General features: G+C 46.8%; 2 protein-coding genes across 3 annotated transcripts; both read left to right on the top strand.

The window, feature by feature from the left end:
- Window positions 1-430: 430 nt before the first annotated feature.
- lmbr1l (limb development membrane protein 1-like) lies at window positions 431-19,127 on the top strand. Of its 2 annotated transcripts, XM_047040516.1 has the most exons (16): window positions 431-701; window positions 8,736-8,820; window positions 10,702-10,735; window positions 11,464-11,603; window positions 11,973-12,076; window positions 12,235-12,358; window positions 12,591-12,659; window positions 12,809-12,873; window positions 12,985-13,057; window positions 13,186-13,272; window positions 13,461-13,537; window positions 13,647-13,724; window positions 13,916-14,080; window positions 14,207-14,273; window positions 14,541-14,702; window positions 15,379-19,122. In XM_047040516.1, the coding sequence occupies exons 1-16, from the start codon at window positions 639-641 to the stop codon at window positions 15,462-15,464; spliced, it is 1,479 nt and encodes a 492-aa protein (XP_046896472.1). In that variant the 5' UTR covers window positions 431-638; the 3' UTR covers window positions 15,465-19,122. The 2 variants fall into 2 exon arrangements, with proteins under 2 accessions (XP_046896472.1, XP_046896473.1); XM_047040517.1 differs by lacking the exons at window positions 431-701; window positions 10,702-10,735 and having other exon boundaries at window positions 8,763-8,820; window positions 15,379-19,127.
- On the top strand, window positions 1,699-4,202 carry LOC124480871. Its single transcript, XM_047040518.1, has 2 exons — window positions 1,699-3,036; window positions 3,139-4,202. The coding sequence occupies exon 1, from the start codon at window positions 1,830-1,832 to the stop codon at window positions 3,033-3,035; it is 1,206 nt and encodes a 401-aa protein (XP_046896474.1). The 5' UTR covers window positions 1,699-1,829; the 3' UTR covers window position 3,036; window positions 3,139-4,202.
- Window positions 19,128-20,570: the final 1,443 nt, after the last annotated feature.

Here is a 20,570-nt window from a genome sequence, read left to right as displayed (position 1 = left end):
AGGCTACTGAAGTCCGGTTAAATGTGGTTAAACTTTAAAGTTAGGGAGGTATTCAGATTCTCATTGTTCATAGCCTATTATTTATATTATTTTGAGAATTTTTTGTATTAAACTTTTTATGTTGTGGATTTGACTAAAGTAGACTACTTATAAACTATGCTTGCTGAAGCACTGGATTATAGACACTTAAATGAATTTTGGACTGGCCATGCTTTGCGAAATATACAACCAATGATCTTTCGAAGAAGTTCGACCAGACATGATGTGTGTCTACACTCGTTTATTATCACCATTATTATAACCGTTTTTTATTTGAGCACTGATTCATTGTAGCACAGCAGGAAGCATGTGTGGCTACGTCCCCACCCCCATACTACCTCTCTTTCTTTAACCACCCTCCCCTGTCTCCGCCCCCTCTGTGACCATTGATTGCAGGCTACACTTCAGGGTTCGCTCCCGTTGTCTTGGTAGTTTAGTGTGACATGAAGGAGATCGTCCATCTATCACCGCATTAACCTAAAGCAATGCGGGACCGTTTAAGATACAGTAACTGTTTGTTCTAAATTCAGTTGACATCGTTTTTAGCCAGACGGACCCTATTTGACGGTTTTTTAATTAGTAGGTTATGGTCGCGGAGGATGGATGCTGACGACGTGTCGGTTAGAGAGCAACTTTTCCACAACCGTGTTCGAGAGACAATAGTAAGTTCATAAAAACAGTGTGAGTTTTTTACGTAGACAGTAACAAGTTTTGTTTACAACTAGATACACATAGGGTGACCAGATGTCCCGCTTTGTGCGGGACAGTCCCGCATTTCTATCATTTTTCACCCGTCCCGCAAATTGAGACGTTGTCCCGCATTCTTACCGATAGTCAGACTCCAAATTTTGAAATACGTGTTTTATCAAACAGTTGTTTGTGTGTGTAGACAGCCGTGAGGGCTGTCATCAGAGGGCGCCTAGACTCGGCTAGGCTATTTCATAGATGGGCTATGGCTATTTGCTATTTCATCATGTCTGGGACGCGGACCTATGACGCGGAAGAAGTTAAGCGCGCCAATCGAAACAATAGAAATCAGGTCAGAACGGCAAGCAGCAGACATGGAGGAAAACACGACACTCACGGGTAAGAAGAGGAAGTGCAGTTTTAACAAAGACTGGGAAACTATCTATCCCTGGGTGAAACCAGTGCCTAGTGATTCTAGCAAAGTGTCGTGTGAAATTTGCTCAAGTCAATTTTCCATTTCACACGGAGGTGAATACGACGTCAAACGACACAAACAGTGCGAGGCACATAAAAAACGTGTTGCTCAAAAAGAGTCTTGCCAGTCTATGGATACGTTCCTGCTAAAACCCAAACAAGAGTCAAACGCCAACAAGGTAACTGCAGCTGAACTAACTAGTGTTTACCACACTGTAAAACACTCACTATCATACAGGTCAGAAGACTGTGGTAATAAGCTAGCATCTACCATGTTTCCAGACTCTGAGATTGCAAAGAAAATGTCATGTGGTCGTACAAAGGCAGCATCCATAGTAACAGATGTGCTTGCACCTGCCTCTGTAGAGAGTTGTTTGAGAGAATTAAAAATGCCAGTGGTTCAAGAGCTCCCAAGTGATAGAAAAGTCCACACGCCATTTTTTTCAGTGGCTTCAGATGCATCTAATCATGGCACTACAAAACTCTTCCCACTGTCGTTACGATATTGGACACCAGAGCTGGGTTTGAAAACTAAGATACTGGACTTTTATGAAGATAGCCAAGAGTCAGCTGCTGCCATACACCACCAGATAAAGAGCAAGTTAGAGGAAAATGGTCTGCAACTGGAAATGATTTCAGCTTACACTGCAGACAATGCTAGTGTGAACTATGGGAAAAACAACTCGGTTTACCAAAAGTTAAAGGCAGAAAATAGTGGCATCATCAAGGCAAACTGTATGGCCCACATAGTGCACAACTGTGCAAAGCATGCTGGAGACATGCTGAACATTGACATTGAATCTGTAGTCAACAAAATATTCAGCCACTTTTCAGTCTCAGCAAAGCGCACAGAGGAATTAAAAGCAGTGTTCGCCTTTGTGGAGGAAGACTATCATGCTGTACGGCGACATGTACCAACAAGGTGGTTAAGTCTGTGGCCTGCTGTCCAGAGGCTACATAACAGCTGGGCAGCTATCAAGAGCTACTTCTTGTCGCTGGGAGAGAGTGAGTGCCCAAAAGTACTGTGGAAGCTCTTAAAATCAGATCAGGATGGTGAGGGGCATCCCATTGAGCTGCAGGCCTACCTGGCTTTCCTCAACAACATACTCAAGGTGTTCCATGACGTTGTGCTGCTGTTGGAGGGACAGGATGGGACCATCTGTGAGCTCTATGACATCATGCAGACCCTCAAGACCAAGCTCAATCAGCGACAGATCGATTCCTTCTTTGGAATGGAGACCAGTGCGATTGTCCAACAGTTTCCGGACCAAAAGGCAGCATCAATCAAAGAGGATATGTCCAACTTCTACCAGACAGCACTCAACTACCTGGAAAAATGGTATGACTTCAACAACACCAACTATCAGAAGAAAGTTGCCTGCTTGTCACTGAAGAACAGCTTTACATTCACCCAGCTCAGTGATGCCGTGGAGGCCCTACATATAGGGGGGAAACTGGACATGGACGAACTCTACGAGGAGTACTGTGTGACTCTGCCACGCCAGCCGGAAATTGTGCAGAGAAGAGCTCCTGTTGTGGAGAAGTGGTCGACCTTTCTCAAAAGCACGAAGACACCAAACCTGACTGCAGTTGCCTCCTTTGTCTTCAGCATCCCAATAACCAACGCATCTGTAGAGAGAGTGTTTTCCCTGATGACTGCAGCCTGGACCGACCAGAGGAACCGTTGCTCTGTGGAGCTCATCAAGAGTGAAATTCAAGTCAAGACCAACTTTGAATACAGTTGTAAGGAATTCTACAGTTATGCACTTAAGCAGAAAGCCTTATTAGAAGCTGCAAGCTCAAGCAAGAAGTATAAAGCCAAGAAGATCATCTAAGGTAAGATAAACATTGTCTATATAAATTTAGAATATTGTGAGCACTGATCCAGTGTGGTGCTAGATTTTAAAACAATGCTCTATTCTTGTGTTTTGCTGGCAGGTGCTTTCCGTGGTGCTGAGAGTGCATCGTCTGTGTGGGCCTGCAGTTGTTGCTGTGATGTAGAGAACTGAAAACAAAATTCAGCCAGGTGCTCTCCTTGGTGCTGGAATAGCATTAATTGTGTATTTTTCTATGATTAACTAAACATATTTCATTAAAGTGTTTGCTCTAGTTAAATATACTCAAGCACATACAGTATTCAAGTAGAACATTTATTTTGTGTAGTTTATCTCTATGTGATTCTGAGCTGAGTGAGTTTAGTTATGTTCAGATAATCAGCCTATGTGCTCCATGTTCTACTTGAATACTGTATGTGCTTCAGTTTATTTTTTTCTAGAGCAAACACTTTATTGAAAAATGAAAACATATTATTTTATTTAAGTTTGTGTTACCTCCTGACCAGTATTGATTTGCACTTCAGGTTTTATTTATTATTTTATGTAGTGCCTATACCAATTTGTGCGTTTTTGTAGCATTACTTGGTCCAGTAACTGCAGAGCATTTTCAAATGCATTTATTTTGTGTAGTTTATCTCTATGTGATTCTGAACTGATTAAGTTTTGTTATGTTCAGATAATCAGCCTATGTGCTCCATGTATCCAGTGTATGTTCTACTTGAATGTATGTACTTCAGTTTATTGTTTCACTAGAGCAAACACTTAAATGTGGTTGTGTTGTTGTTGCTCTCTGTTGTTGGAGAAAAGGCACATTAAAGGACAATATTTGAAAGAACAATTGTAGCCTTGTCTTTCTGTTTGATTGTACACAGTCAGGAGTGTTAACTTGAGGGGCACTGTGAAACAGCATGAAAACTCCATTGGGAAAGTTGCATTTAAATACATTTGTTACTTTTTTGTTTGCAGGCTGTTATGTGCTGCTGAATCAACCAAATGGCAAATCATAGTAACGTTATAGCAAAGGGGAAGAATAGAAATGTTTATTTAAATTGTATTTTATTTTAGACTGCCTCGATGCATTGATATCTCACATTGTCCCACATTGTCCCACATTGTCCCACACAAACGTTGTCTTTGTCCCACATCTGGTGAATTGGGATCTGGTCACTCTAGATACACATGGAATCAAGTAGCTGTTGGTCTTTATAGTGTGAGCAATACTAAACCGCCACGCTATTGTATAAAATCAACAATGGTTTTGGAAATCATTGAATGTTATTGTAATTGTTCAATGCATGGATATCGGGAGTGCTTAGTTGTATGTCCTCATTGTGTAGTAAGCTACAAACAACGCTTTATAGCTGGGTTTTATAAGTGTCTGCAGCTGGTCATTTGGTAAGAATGTTGCAGAAACAAGGGTGAGGGGACGACTGTAATATTGAGCTAACCTCCTTGGGTACGACCCAGCCTTGCACCTGGGGCCCTGTAAAGGCCTCTAAATTACATAACTTTCAGCCCCCTACTCAAAAGTCCAGTTCAGATGTCTTTGTCTCTGTTTGCATTTTTGGAATGCTATGATATTCTTTTTATAAATTATGTTGGATCGGTTTACCTGAACTGATGTGAATCTGGAATGGAGTGGAAAGCTCATGCTGAACTTCAGACCTGACTGGCTTTAGTTACAACACGGCCAAGGATATTAATCTTTAACCCGGAGAATCACAGCAATTCCCATGTGTGCACTTCATGTACCATAACAGCTATAGATAATTTGTACAGCGTTTGCGCTGTACACACCCACATCTTGTTTTGATGATAACTTGATGACATATATCTTAAATACGTTTGTTTAAACATGTTTTTTGCTAGCTTTGTACAGTACTCTCAGTAGGTGTACTTCCTGCTCCATGCTTAGCTATAATGCTGTCGATGTCCTCAAGCAGTTGTTTGCATTTCACACACAAGTTCTTCACTGTCCACTGGGTTTTTAATAAGGCTCACAGGTGAGACTGACCTGGTCATGTCACCCCTGCAGTCAGTCAGGGAATACACTTGTAAACAGAGTTGCGTGAACGAATGAGACGGCTTAGCCCAACATGCTTAGCTCTTTGGGGTTGGAACAACATTGCTCTGCAAGGGAGGTCAGGTCATTGAAATGGAATTCAGTTTTTTTTTTAATGTTCTTTTCACTATGTGCCACGGCGTAGTAGAGGTTCTTTGGAATGGTACTTGTTAGGGATGAACAATATGCTGACTGTATATTTCATGTTTCAGCAGCTGATAGTAACCCAAAGCGTACGGCAAGACAGGAAAGATGTTAGGCCACAGCTTTGTAAGGGAGGCAAGGGAAGAGCAAATTCACCAACTTTGGTTCCCTTTAAAGACTTGAAGGTCTTAATTTGGATTTTTGGAGCCAGTGTTCAGACGTCCACAAGTAAAAAAAAACTGTTAGGATAATTTCTCAAGTAATGCACAGTCGTCGGATTCAAAGAAAGTACAATAGTTTCATGTTTGCCAGCAAGGAGACAGTCTGATCGCAATACAAAGTTTGTCCAACTCCCCAGTCTTCAGGTAAGACCATTTATTGGTGAGAAGTCTCCTCCTCAGCATGTCAGCTGTCAACATGATCGATCCCAGAGACAGAGTGCGCGTGCACGTGGAAACTTACAGAGTTTTCTGACCCTAGGCTTGACCATAGGATTCCCTCAACACAGATAAGGTTAATACATTTATTGCACTTCTAGTATGATAATGGTCAACCTAGGTCAGTTTGTCTACATAAGCCTAGTGTCATCTATAGGTCATGTGGGGAGGGGGTTCTCTGCTGGCAAGGAATGCTAGCACCAGTATATTTCAGAATATAACGGTACATCCTAAATTTCTCAGACAAAAACCCACAGCTGAGATGCTGATATTCTGTTACACCAGCTAGCCTTGGAGTTAGCCAGATGAACTACACTACACAGAGACAGCCAGACACCCATTCTGTTTCTAGCTGTCTCTTACTTGGGTACGCAGATTTACTGCCATAGTTAGACCCCCGATTTTAAAATAATTACAGGCTTATCTTTGTTTGGGAGCTGCCACTTGTAATCATTGTTTCTTGCTTAATATCCGCTCCGTATTACAGAAGGCTCCCATTTCCTGTGGACAAGCCACATGTTTGTCAACAAAAGAGCCCCAAATCTAAAGAACATTTGTTCATCAGGTGTGCACTGGATTAAGGATTATTGAACTAGGCAACTCTTGATTCACTAAATTCTTTAAAACCAAATACTGTTGCAGGTTTGATATTCTGTCATTGACTGTCTGTCATTGTCTGACATTGTTGTCATTTCCAAGTGGGTCACACTGCCGGGTCCACCATGGAAGAGGGGTGGGGGTGGGGTGTCTGTATCTAACTCCTCTTTTGTTACTGTTCCATTGTTAGAGATTCTCTGCGCATACAGTATTTGGAAACAACGTAGGTCTATTAAATAGACGTCAGAGGCAGTGTGTGAGTAGTGTGTGGGAGTTCTGTAGGCCTAACTGTTTGTTACAGAACAGCTCTCCCAGGTCCCACCGTTATGGTTACAGAAGGGAGCAAAGAAATCAAGGTATAGTCAAGTAATAGGCCACTTCAAGTCTTGCAGCTTTGCTGAATGGTTACTTCTCATAAAGAATATATAGACCTATTTAAGCGTCAAGGGTTTGAGTAATATAAAGGGCCGTCATTTATCTGAGGGGGAAACGAGAGGTCCTTGAGTTTGTATCCTGAAAGGAAAGCCACGGCATCCGGCAGTCCCCGCAGCACGTTGTCACATGGCGCCCGCCCGGAGGTGCCCTCTTCACATCTATTGTTGACTGCTGTTGTTCTCACCTGGTGGGTTAGTTCCTGCATCCTGCCGCCCTTCTTGCTCTTCCTCTGAGCTTGAGGGAGCGTCATGGCGGCTGGCTGGCCGGCTACGCCACCTAGGATCCTCTCCAGGTCATGTTGTGGTTCGGAGGGTTGCTCCCACTTGGTTCACTTTGACATGAAAGCACGACTATGTTGAACCGGCCATGGATGATGATGTGTTCAATATAGGCCAGATTAGATTAACGTTTCAATGGGGCTATTATGAGGGTACTGTGAAAACCTCCTGCATTCCAAAGTCACTCTGGAATAGAGACCAATAAAATGGAGGACACACAGAAACATCATGTTCTAGAAGCAAACAAAAGGTCCTTAGGAAGTGACGGAATACAGTAATGAATTAAAATCTCAAATGACATCTTGTCTTGACACTAGATTCCAGAATGCAATAAACTCACCATCTTACATATAAGGTTTATATCCTAGGTTGACCATGGCCTTGCTCTCTGTGTCAAAGAAGGATGAGCCACTCTTTCACTTATTGTGTTAATGTTTCGATAACACACCAACGTGTTATATTCGGTCCGACAGCCAAACCACGTAGACCACAGACTGCTGTTTGACGGCTCTCAGTGTTATCTCTTGTCGGGGCCTGTCTGCCCGCACAGACAGTATATTGACGTGTCTTGGTTTAGTCTGCCCTTTCTTTTCCTCTCCTCCCCTCTTAATCCCCACTCTCACCCCGTGTCTCCCCCTTTGTCTGGATGAAGGGGTAATCTCCTCCGACCCCATCTGTCCGTTTTGACCTTGTCAGCCACGCGTCTTCACAATCCCTCGACGGCTACTGCCATCGTTTAGTTTGTGTGTTCCTTCTTACAGGTGAGTAGTGTACGCTCTAGGATCGGCGTTTGATTGGGCCTACGCGTTTGCCGTTTTTGGGGAAATAAAAAGGTGCCACCTCGACGAGTTCACCGTTATGCAAGCGTGCTCGTCTGTCCCAGTCTGTTGGGTCAGCGTTGTCTCTCTGTGCCTCCCACCCTTCCCACCCAAGAGTCTCCTACGCTGCTCCATGGGGTCGTCTCCTCCAGTATCTGTGCCACCAATCCAGCCAGACCCCTCTTCTCCCTGCCTCCCAGATAAGCCCGTTACGTCACATGGCTGTTGACCGAGGAGCGCTAGAGACGCAGGGCTGTGCTATCACCTTGTGACAGCCAATCAGATAAAGAGCCCAGCTCTGCATGGCAGGGAGGATTGAGTACTGTCTGTTCAGAACTCCCTAATCACAAACCAGATATCCTTTGTTTATTTATCTTTTGTCTTTGTGAGGTGTGTCTCCTTTTTTCTTGTCTTTTTACATGGCAAAATTTGACCTTTAAAACATAACTTGGATCCTGAGACAGTACTCTAGTACCAAGGCTATGTTATCCTGGGACAGTACTCGAGTACCGAGGTTATGTGATCCTGGAACAATAGTCTAGTACCAGGGTTATGTGATCCAGGGGTCAGATGGCTGAGCGGTTAGGGAATCAGGCTATTAGTCAGAAGGTTGCCGGTTTTATTACTGGCCGTGCCTAAGGATGTTGTGTCCTTGGGCAAGGCACTTCACCCGACTTGCCTCGGGGGAATGTCCCTGTACTTAGTGTAAGTCGCTCTGGATAAGAGCGTCTGCTAAATTACTAAAATGTACTTCCTGGAACAGTACTCTAGTACTAGGGTTATGTGGTCTGCATATCTGGTCCCACAGGAAGAGCTGGTCTGTGAGGTCAAAACACAGACACAGTACAGCCATGACCTTGTTAAACTAACTGTTTCTCTCTCTGTCTTTCTGTCTCTCTCTCTCTGTGTCTCTGTCTCTCCCCATTTAGATCTGTGTCCTCCTGTTCACATGCCTCTACATGGTGTCCTACCTCATTCTCACTCACTTCAAGAAGAATGCTGACTTTGTCACTGGTAAGTATTGATATCAATCTGCAAATATCAGGGTAGTCCCAAATCCCAGATTACAGTCCCATCCAACCGTGCTAACTGCAAAGTTATGGTCACATTTCTCGACATAATAATACCATACGTGGTGTTGAAGCTGAAACAGGCCCTGGGATTGTACAGAAAGTCCCGACAAGCTCAGACAAAAAATAAAACTATCCCCAAACAGAAACCGAAGTGATCCCAAAGAGCTAGATCGAGCAATGTTGAAAAGCTAGCTGATGACTTTGCCTTTCTGGAATGTTCTCACTCTGCAGCAGACTTTGTCTCCTGTGCTGTAGAAAACACAGCAGCAGAAACTCAATCGAGGTTCTCGAGGTGTCTTGTAAAGTTTGGGGACGATTCTACAAGTGGTAGGCTACAGAATAAGGACAATTCATGAATCTTTACCCAACTTCAAATGTAAAAAATAAATAAAAAAAAAATAAATAAAAAACCTTGTGTGATATCCAGGTGTAACAACAGGCTATCAATCATCAGGCCTGGAGCTTGTCCAGAACACTATGCTCCAAATGATATGGTGGAGGGAGTTCCAGTGGTTGCATAACCCCCACCTCAGTGCCCCTCATAGAGATGTGAAGTGTGAGTGTGCACATGTTTGTCAGGGCCTACAGAAGGGACCGGAAGAATGCCTGTTCCTTGGAAGTCACCTCCCCCCTTACCTTGCATTCAGCCTGAGGCCCTACTGCTGCAACACAAACAGACTACTGCTGTTCATCTTGGATGCATAACATGCTGTGGGTAAATTCCAGCAGCGAGTTTAGTTTTGTGGCAGTATTTCTTCCTTCATTGTGTGTGTGCTGAATAACAAATACATTTTGGTGGGTAGCCTCCTAAAAAGCCATATGGCTTAGTCTTTTACCCAACAACACATTTAAAAGATTATTTCTGCTTGGATAGGTAACGGTACACATTCTCAATTCATTTAAAACAGTGACTCAGACTATTGGACTGTGTTACCTCATTACGGATTAAGAATCTTACGTCGGTAAGTGTCGCGGTGCAATTGAGGCAGAAGTTATGCAATCAGTTCAATAAGTTATTGAAAGCAGCTGCTGCTCCGCTAACAGACTAGCCTCTCTCTCTGGCTCGACAGACACTGTGACTGTGGGCCGGCCAGCTCATGTGTTTATTGAGTTTTGGAAAGGCAGTCTGCAAAGCCTGCTCAGGGTTTAGCTCGTACAGTGTTGTTTCCAACACATGCCCTCCTCGGGCAACAGAACAGTTTGTACCTAGCAGCCTAGTGGGAGTTTCACTGGTAAAAAGCTAGCTAGCTCATCTGGTTTTCTGGATGTTGACAGATTTGTTTGTGTAGTGCTTTCATCTGTTTGCCCGGTACTAGCTCAATGGTTACTGATGCATCATTCATTCATGTGGTAAATATTCCTCATGTATACGTATCTTCTTCAAACCTTCTTTGTATTAATTTCAAGTATGTGTACAGCAGGAACGTTTTCGCAGGACGTCTTTGCCAAAGTTTGACAATAGTGTATTAATTTCCCTGAACCCCGCCCAACCCTCTTTCTGAGAAGGTCTTGCACGTAGAGTACACATTTCTACTATTCTGTGGCCAGTGAGATTTATTTAGATGAACCTCTCAGAACCGGGCCGGAGCGCTGTGCTCTCGCCTGAAGCAAAACCACAACCCACATGGATCCGTCTTTCACATTTTATCTTTTTTATCAGCCCCTCCCCCCCTTCCCTACAGGTCTAAATTCCTCCAGTTCCTTTTGTCAATATAAAAATAGTCCTGTCAAGACTTTAGTGTTGAAGCTGTCTGTCATAAATGAACGTGTCACTTTTGTCCTCACGTCATCTGTTTATCTGTTTCTGGTCCCCCCCCCCCAGATGACATCGAAGATGCTACGGTCAACAAAATTGCGTAAGTCAAAAAGCCAAAGGATTTACTGACCCAGCGGGAGTCTACATGTCGGCTGGCTCACTAACTCACCCTGCTTGGTTAGAATGGGATTAGATGTCAGTATGGGAGTCTTGGCTAGTATCTGATAGTGGATATTTGGCTGTAGTTTTATTGGCCTCTCTCTGCTTGTCTGAATGCCCTTTGCCCTGACACGTTAGCCCTCAACAGTGGATCACAAACATGGATCCAGTAAAGATACAGAACACATGTACTGTATGTTATGACGGTGTCATTTATGGAGGTCAATGTCTGGTACAACAACCAACAATCGAATAGATGGAAGAGCAGACATGAGCCTTTAGGACATTTACGTGTGGATGAGAAGTTTCTGGTGCACAAACAAAGACGTGTACAAGTACACAGGGGGAAAGATTACACTGAGCTACTTGGACTGACACGACTGATAACTGCTCATAAAGATATGCTTTGGTACAGTTTGCATCATATATGATCTTAACCACCCACAAGAAGCCTAGCTGTATCCAAAAACACGACAAACCTATTTAACATGTGTGACCACTGACCCTAACCCCAAAACAAAGATACGGGTTCGCTTGTACAGAACCCAGATCAGCAAGTACAAAGAGGAAAGATCGGGATAAGATTAGGAAAAAATAAAAAGTTTTTACGTTTCTTCACTTGAACTTGATAGAAGGTCTGAGCCCTGTCTCCCCCCTCCTCTCCTGCAGGCTATGGCTGTGTACGTTCACCCTGTCTGTGGCAGTGTGTGCTGTGCTTCTGCTGCCTATCTCTATCCTGTCCAACGAGGTGCTCCTCACCTTCCCCCAAAGCTACTACATGCAGTGGCTCAACGGCTCGCTCATCCACGGTAGGACGGCCCGCCGCTAACGCACACACACACCTACACACACACTCGGCTTTGTCCCACACAATGTCCCTTGGATCTCCATACAGACGAGGCCATCAAACAATGTCATGGAAAAATGATATGCATGGGTGACCCGCACAATGATAATGACTTGCTAGAATCAATGTAGTCCAACCCACTGCACTACCCGACGATCAATTCTGAAGCCAGTGTCGTTCCCTATGGCTGTTTTCTGGTCTCCAGAGTGTTGTGATGTGAATGGATGTTAGAAGGATATGTAGTACCTTCAAGAAATATCGGAACTATTATGAAATACAAGCGATAATCTGGGTCTGATTTTGCTCTCCTCCCCTGTCGTTTCTCCATCAGGCTTGTGGAACCTAGTCTTCCTCTTCTCCAACCTCTCCCTCGTCTTCCTCATGCCCTTCGCATACTTCTTCACCGAGTCGGAGGGCTTTGTGGGCTGTAAGAAGGTACGCCTTGGTCCGTTCGTGCCCACGCCTAGCTTTTAAAAGGCCCGTTTTAACCATTTAAATACCAAAAAAACACCATTGAAGCTGTTGAACCAAAGCTACTGAAGTATACTGTCGTCATAGTGATTGATTACATTCCTGTGTGTGTATGTGCTCAGGGAGTGATGGCCCGTGTGTACGAGACGGCTGTGGTGCTCCTGCTCCTCACCCTGCTGGTGCTGGGCATGGTGTGGGTGGCATCGGCTGCCCTCCACCACCACACCGCCAGGGAGAGCCTCTACGGTGAGCGGGCAGGACCAGGTCCAGCCCCAGTCTGGGCTAGCCTCACCCCACACACTCCTACTCCCCACGCTAGGGAATACCCTCGATTCATTCACTGCTCTGTAAACGTTGGCTCTTTTTACTGCTTAGATGACGTTGTTCTATGCATGTAAGCCCATATCACTAAACGGGGTCGTTTTGGTTGAAGAGACCTACGCTATCTCGATCTTATTAGTCCTCTTGTTTGTGCCAGATCTGTGGGAGTACTACCTGCCCTACCTGTACTCTGGCATCTCCCTCTTTGGAGTGCTGCTTCTCTTGGGTAAGTCCACTCACCGATCCATCCTCAATGATCCACGTGTTATCTGTCTGGACTCGCTCTGTTGGTACTTCCTGTTTTGACGCCATCCCCCCCTCTCGCTCTCTCTGTCTCTGTCTCTCTCTCTGTCTCTCTCTCTCCTTTCCCTCCAGTGTGCACTCCCTTCGGCCTGTCGCGCATGTTCAGCGTCACCGGCAGTCTATTGGTCAAACCACGGGTGAGTGACAAGCCGATTTATATCGACGTCATCTCCACACGTGGACGTAGACAGCCACGTGAGGTCACTAACCTGTCGCTCTCCCTTCCTCTCGCCTCGTGTCCTCGTCAGCTGCTGGAGAACCTCGAGGAGACCACCAGCTGCTCGACGTTCGAGGAGGCTTCGCTTTCCAGAAAACTCAACGGTGAGAGGACACGCGAACCATCAGAACAACGCAAACCAAGACGGCGCCTTCCTTGTTGTCACGGAACATATGGTGGAATATTGTCTGCTCCTGTCGTCGTTGACTGTGTGTGTGTGTGTGTGTGGCAGGTGGAGCTACGTCTTGCTGGATCGGCCTGAATGTGGAGGCGGTGCGGAGGCAGTTCCTCAGCGTCCAGGCCAAGCGCATCGCCCTGGGTGAGAACGCCGGGACGGCCTCGGCCAAACGCTCGCCTCGCCTCACTCTGAGGCGTGGGAACGGGAGCGTCCCACGCCTCTCTCCTGCACCCCCCCCACGTCCTCCTGCACCCGTCCTCCATCCCTCAGATACGTTTCTGTCCTCATCCCCGTATCTTTCCCCCCCCCCCCCCAATTTTGCCCCGTAGAAATGCGTCAGAGAGCGTCGCCGTGGCAACGCAACCTGGGCTACCCGCTGGCCATGCTGCTGCTCCTGGCGCTGACGGTAACCACCTTCGCCTGGACACCGTTACCCGGGCCACCGCACCAGCAGAGCAGGAACCAGAGTATTAACCACAGTACTGTCTCCCCCTCCCCCCCCTCCTCCTCCTCAGGTGATGTGTGTGCTGATGGTGTGTTTCAATGTGCTGGAGCTTCTTTTGGACGAGACGGCCATGCCCAAAGGAATGGAGGTGAGGAGACTCCCCGTTGAACAGCACACTGTTGCGTTGGCATTCCTGGACGAAGTTCCCGATTTTTCGACCCGGTCGATGGCCGTGTCTGTTAGCTGCTGGACCCAGCGGTGCATGGCTTGTGCCTTTGGGCTGACTACAGCTGTGTGTGTGTGTGTGTGTGTGTGTGTGTGTGTGTGTGTGCGCTCCAGGACCCCCGTCTGGGCACGGCCTCCTTCTCCATGTTTGGCTCCCTGGGGGCGGCGATGCAGGTGCTGCTCATCCTCTACCTGATGGTGGCGTCGGTGGTGGGCTTCTACAGCACGTCGCTCTTCCACGGCCTGCTGCCTCGCGCCCAGGACACCAACCTCACACAGGTGCCTCGCAGCGCCGCACCTGCTGGCACACTCACTTCCTGTCTGGGGGGGGGTCGTTTTTTTCGTTCCCCCTGTCCCCCCCCCAGCTTGTGTTCAAACTTTTTAACCTTGAATTCATCTCATCAGATCATCGGGAACTGTGTGTCTCTCCTGGTTCTGAGCTCAGCTCTTCCTGTCTTCTCCCGCACTCTTGGTAAGTGTGTGCACACACACACTCAGTCAGGCAATATCATCATCCATCATTTTCCACTGTCGTCCTCGCAGCCGTGTCCTCATGCATAAACCCTGTGACAATCAAGGCCCTAGAGGTCCGTTTTCAGTGGGCCCCCGGGTGTCATACCACATTCTACCACAAGAGGGTACTTGTGTTCCGTCCACTGCGATCCCTGCGACCGCATGGTCGCATGGACGAGCGGTCGTCGTAAAACTCACTCAAAGGGATTTTTGGATCTCCTCTCAGGGATCACCCGCTTCGACCTGCTGGGGGATTTTGGGCGCTACAACTGGCTGGGGAACTTCTACATCGTGTTCCTGTACAACATGCTGTTCGCTGGAGTCACGTCGGCCTGCCTCATCAACACGCTCACCTGGGCTGTACAGAGGGAGCTCATCAGGGCCTTTGGTCAGTCCGCCACGCCGCCACCACTGTGTGTGTGTGTGTGTGTGTGTGAAAAGGGATGTGTTCCATGTGCTGACCCCCTCGCTCTGGGATGGAGTGTGGTTCCCACAGCTGGTGGGCAGTGTGGGTCCAGCTCGGTGTTTCTCTATGGGCTGGTCTCCTTTCCTCAGATAGAAAGCATACAATCCTCTCAGGAAAGCAAAAGGGGAGAGCAGGTCGTCGTCATCCCCCCCCCCCTCCCAGGGGCCGCCGGGACCCCACGGAGCACACCCACACACACACACACCCTCCGCCCAACACAAACAAGGGCTCTGGGCAGTGGAATAAGCGCCGCACACACTTCCACTCGTGCACACACACTCACACAGGCTTACGCTCATACTCTAGCTGCACACACAGTCTCACACTTGCACGTATCAACACACGCACGCGCTCCCCTTCCTTCACGGGCTCTGATAATATCAGCTTCACTCTGGGCTCTCCTGCTCATGTTCCTTCTGCCTCCCCGCTGGCTTTTGTTCTGTGATTAATGGTCTTTCTTTTCGACTCAAACTCTCTTTTCTTTTGTCTTTGCTTTCATTGTTTCCATCGGGGAGCGCTAATAGTTATCATTGGCTGCAGTTTGGCCCCCCACCTTTTAAACCTGTGAGTAAACGCTGCTCTTGTTTGACTCCTGCAGGTCTCCACAGGCTGCCCCAGACCGTGTCCAGATCCACCGTCCCCTTCAAGCTCCTCCTGGCCAATGGGCTCTCTAAGATCCAGTGACGGCCCCTCCCCTTCCCCGGTGCCACCTCTCCGTGGCTCCGCCTCTTCCCGGCACCTCAGCCTCCTGGAGAGGCTTTCTCATTGGACCAAAGGCACCTCACTGCCTAGCCTTCCCAGCCTGCCCGTGACCCTGGGTAACCAAAACGGGAGTGGAGAATGGAAGACGTGCAGTTTGGCCAATGAGCATCGTGTCCCCGTCCAGGTTGAGCTGAGGAGGGGCGGGCCATCTCTGGGTTCTTTGACTGCAAGGTCGCTGTCAGAGAGTGCCCTAACCTGAACCATAAACACAACTGGAACACAGACGCGAAAGGGATCCTTTTTGAGTTCTTTGTGTTGTTTGTTCTTGACTGTGAACCTTCTCCTGGGTGGATGTGAACCCCCGTCCCCCCCCTCACTCAAAAGCGTGCAGCCGAGCTATTTGGGGAGATGACATCACGGTGGCGGCGTCGACCCCGTTTCCTCCTCCTGCCCTGGAGTTGAGCGAGTCATCTCTCTGTGCATCTTGCCCATTCCCTCTCTCTCTCGCTCTGTCTCTCTGTCTCTCTCCCTCTACCTACTATTTTAGGGCTTCGGCCTAGTGAATCTCACTTCCCTGTTTGTTTGGGACTCTCATCTGCACTGGTGTTTTTAACTAATGAGAGGATGTTTCTGATTGGGGAGGCGGAGATTCGGTGCTTGACTGTTCTCGCCTCGCATCCTCGATGGTTAGCCAGGACCTGTGGGAGGGGCAGGGAAGTGTGTGTGTGTGTGGGGGGGCGATTTAACTGTTGCTGCTGATACACACCTTCAACAACATACTCAGCTTCCCCCCTGAGTTATTCTGGATTTGTGTTTTGGAAATTTGTCTTTCATTTCCACATTCAACATTTCCAGCCAGCAGTAATCTTAAATTTAGCAATAAACCAATCAAGTTTGCTGTGGTTAAATCTATTGTAAATAGTTAGTAATGGCTACATGAAACTGAACAAACTTGAGATATACATCTAATATTTTGCCTGTTGGTAGTTACAGTAATGTGTCATTTTTCTATTCATGACACAGGGATAATTTATTTGGGGTCCTTTTTCAAATTCGATTTGACTGTCAAGTGACATTCACTGGCGGCATGTGAGTTCTTAGCCTTTTAAGACCAATTACTGTGAATTGTTTTTGAGTTTGAGTGAATACATTTAAAGTGCAATACAGTTTACAAAAGAGAGTTAGTCAGCTGGTTGATAGATTTGTTCTTCAGTGAAATTCCATGCTATTTTCTCTTATATAGAACAATTATATAGTCAAGTAGTGTCAAAGCCTTTTATTATCCAGTTATATTTATTTCTTAAATGAGCCGTTATCCGTTATCAAACTACTTGACTATTACTCTCCACGAACCATTCCAAGAGTGTTCCATTATGCTGCCATTGCAGTGACAGTTGTCTTAGTAGCTTCGTTTGGACCTTGTGTAACGTGTGTAGAGAGAGTGTTCCCTCGTCATCCTCCTCCCTTTGCTGCATCAGCAATGATGAGGATCTGGGTGATCCAGTTGTTTTCCCATGTCACCAGCAGGGTACAGTATCTCCCAAACTCACCGTTTTGCCTAAACATTTACCTCTCACTGGTCAGCCATCATGCGCTGGTTTTGGGGAGCAGAAAGGTTGAATGTGGGTAGGTGAACAATGGAGGGGGGTGGGGGGGGGGGGTGATGGATGTTCCCTGTTATAGGTGACTCAGGGGCCTTTTTGTGAACATGTCTGTAGAAGCTCCTAATTAGTCAGTCGAACTTACAAAGGCATGTCTTGAGAAGTCATTCTTGGGAATTTCCTCAGGGAAATAACGTTTTTATGGTTTACTTTTAAACAGGACAATAAATCAATTTCACTAGTTTTTTTTCTAAACACTGTCCTGTCGTTTGTCCTGCGTACGTCCGACAAAGTGTTACGTTGTATGGTGGTCTTTGACTCGAGATGGCTGTTTTGGTTTCAGCCCATCCCTATTCCCGGTGGATGTGTGTGAGTGTGTTTGAGTGTGAGTGAGGGTGCGTGTCTGTCCACCCTGTCTCTCCACCCCTCGCTGCCCTTCTTTAATCAGGCCCAGAAGAAAGCCGTGTTTTGGCGTGTCTGTCACCAGGAGGCTGTCGTGACGCCGCCGCGGCCGTAGCCTACGCTTTCCCGCTCTCCCCCGCTCGGATGCTACCGCTAGATAAACCGTCCAAATCAGGAGCCGAGGCGACGCTTTCTCTCCTTCACCCCCGCTTCCACCCACCCACCCCTGCCCGCCTCCCTTTCTTCCATCCGTTTTCCTCGCCTATTATTCATTTCCTCTGCCATTTTTCCTCCCAAAGTCAAAAGAAGATTTGGGGAGGGGGGGGGGGTGATTAATTCTTCCCCCCTCTTGATTTTTGTTTGCATTTCTTTTCTTATTTTCTTTCGTTAGATGTTCAAATTGAAGTCATTACATTTCTGCCTTGTTTTGTGTTTCTTTTCCTCTGCTAAAAGGGAGTAAGACCAATTGTTCCCGGAACGCTACTTACATATCAGTCCCGTGGTTGACCCTGTGGGATGAGGGCACACATTGTAGAGGCATGGATTTGTGTGTGTGTGTGTGTCAAGTGGAAGTGAAGTCTAGCGAGAGAACTATCTGTTGTGGGGAGAGTAACAAAGTGAGAGATAAGTGCAACACACTGTTGCGGCTTTGTTGATTTTAAGTTTCCCATTTTGAGCCAAGTGGTCAAAATGTTGTTAGAAATTAATGTTTCACTAGTGCAGTGTCCAATATATCATACTGTAACTAGAAGAATTAGCAACCCGTCAAACTGACAAAATGTGCCAAACTCTAGGCGGCAAACCCCGACTATATTTGAAGGGGGGTTTATTTGTCTAAAACTGCACATCCTTGGGGCCTGAGTCTCAAACCTGCCCATGCAGACTTCAAAATGACCTTGGAGGTCCCCTAAAAGTTTCTATTAATTATTCAAAAGACACATCTTGTTTGGAATTTGAAAATGTTTAACAGTAACGAGATTCGCCTGCCTGATATTCACTCCTATGACATCGAGCCATACTGACGCGTTCAATTATGAATGTGTCTGAAAAACTGAAATGTTTTGGTACTAAAGACTTATGAAATAAATATGACCCCTCCAACCCCGTCAGTTTGAACTCTGCATCTGCCGCACTTCCACTTCAGACTACTCAGTTCAGTTAGCGAGGGAATAGAGCCAAGGACAGACACACGCACACATTCCTGGAATCATAGAAACCCACAGTCTGCAGCATCCCATCAATCAAGCCATTGATTTCCACGTCTTTTATCAGACATTAACTGGGGATGTTTTCATTTTAGGTTATGGCACTACCGTGTATATTTACATTGACAGCATGAATGGCTGTATGCCAAATGTACTGTTATCATTTATTTAAGCAAGACAGTTTACATATACACTTGGTGCCTCGTGTAAGTGATTAACTGCATTGTCATGGCTCCAAATACAGTATGAAACCGTGTTAAGATATTGCTGAATGAATACACAATTGATGACACCAATTTCCAACAAAGGTCACACAACCATTTTCCGTCTTTACGTTTGTGTTCCCAAAGCACCATGCCCTGGGCACCACTCAACGTGTCCGTTCATCGTTTCCCGCCTTAAATTCTCTTATATGTAAATAAACAGGACAGAGTTAAGCTATGTAAGTTCTACACCTGGACAACAAAATTATTTCGTAAAATATCATCCCTCGTTTATTGTATCAGCCAGATATAGTGCTACTGTATCCCATCTTTAGCGTTTTGACCTACTAGACCCTGCCTATTGCATTTGGTGTCACTCAAAGCTCTCACCATGTGCTTGGCGACGGACCTCGGACCTAACCTCGGTTCCAACTGAGGCATTCGAATGGCACCACCCCCAAAAGTGGCACCATGTGGTTTATAAAGTGTCGTAAGAGTAGAGCCTAGTTAACACCCAGTGTTTGACTGGTTGTCCAGGGTATGCTAGACGAAGCAGGAGACACAGGCCCCCTGTAAGGGGATGAGATAGGCTATAATAATCTTTATTGTCAAAACACACGAATGAGCGGAGGGGGGGGGGGGGGGCGCAGATTAGCTTCCCTGACATACGGCTGTTTGATGTGCTTGCCAAAGTGCATTAGGGGGCTATTATTCCCGCCGTTGGACGTTGGCACAACGAGAGCCACTCACAGGAAAAGGCGAGACCTTCTTGCTAATCAACTGATAACGGGTCACACTGTCCATGTGCCACCCCCACCCCCCTCTCCATTGCACACTCACGGCACACTCGCTTCACACTGAATCACAGGCCTTTTCCCCCTCGTTCTCCCGGCCCAGACCCACGACCTGGGCAAGTCTAAAACAGTCTTTACTCAGTCGTGACCATGACTCTGTGTTTGGCTAAGTAACCTAGTGACACAAGCTGATGGCTCTGAATGCTTGGAGGGGTATCTCAATCTGGAAGCAGGTACAGTATCAGAGGTATAGAGCTCTAGCTAACCTCTGACCTGCTTGTCTGGTGCCAGGAAGTTCCACCCTGGTCTGCTATTGTCCACCCCCACACCATCGCCTTAGTCCCAGAAGAGACCAAAGCCCTTGTGAAAAATGTCTCTTTTCTTTCTCTTTATCCCCCCATATACCAGGAGTCCATATCTCACAGCCAGCGGAGGAAAGTGCACCAAAACCTGGACTTAACATATGTTTACGTACACACGCCGTGTACACGCATCCTCGTGTTTATGATCCATGTGATGTAACTGTGTTCTTTCAGGTGAAGGGCAGGGAGCTTTCCCCCCCGGTCGGCGAGGCACACACAAAAGGCTGACCATGTGTCGTCGCTGGGAGGGCTAGAAATCATCCAGCTCCAGAGCTCTGGTGCCCCCGTCAAACGCACCACCCTGCCTCTTCCTGCCCTGATAGCAGGGGTGAGAGACAGTCAAGAGAACTGGTGGTGGTGGGGGTTTTTTAGAGAAGGGGGGAGGCGGGGGGGGTCAGCTCCTTGACCGCCCCGCCCCCTCCTCCTCCCTCCCTTCCCGATGGCCTCTGTCAAAGGAAGTGGATCCTGCAAAGTGTCTATTCAGCTTTAGGACAGTCCAGATAAACACTGGATTGAAATGT

This window comes from Hypomesus transpacificus, chromosome 18 (assembly GCF_021917145.1).
Source record: "Hypomesus transpacificus isolate Combined female chromosome 18, fHypTra1, whole genome shotgun sequence".
Classification (NCBI taxonomy): domain Eukaryota; kingdom Metazoa; phylum Chordata; class Actinopteri; order Osmeriformes; family Osmeridae; genus Hypomesus; species Hypomesus transpacificus.
This window is presented reverse-complemented; position numbering and strand designations above follow the sequence as displayed.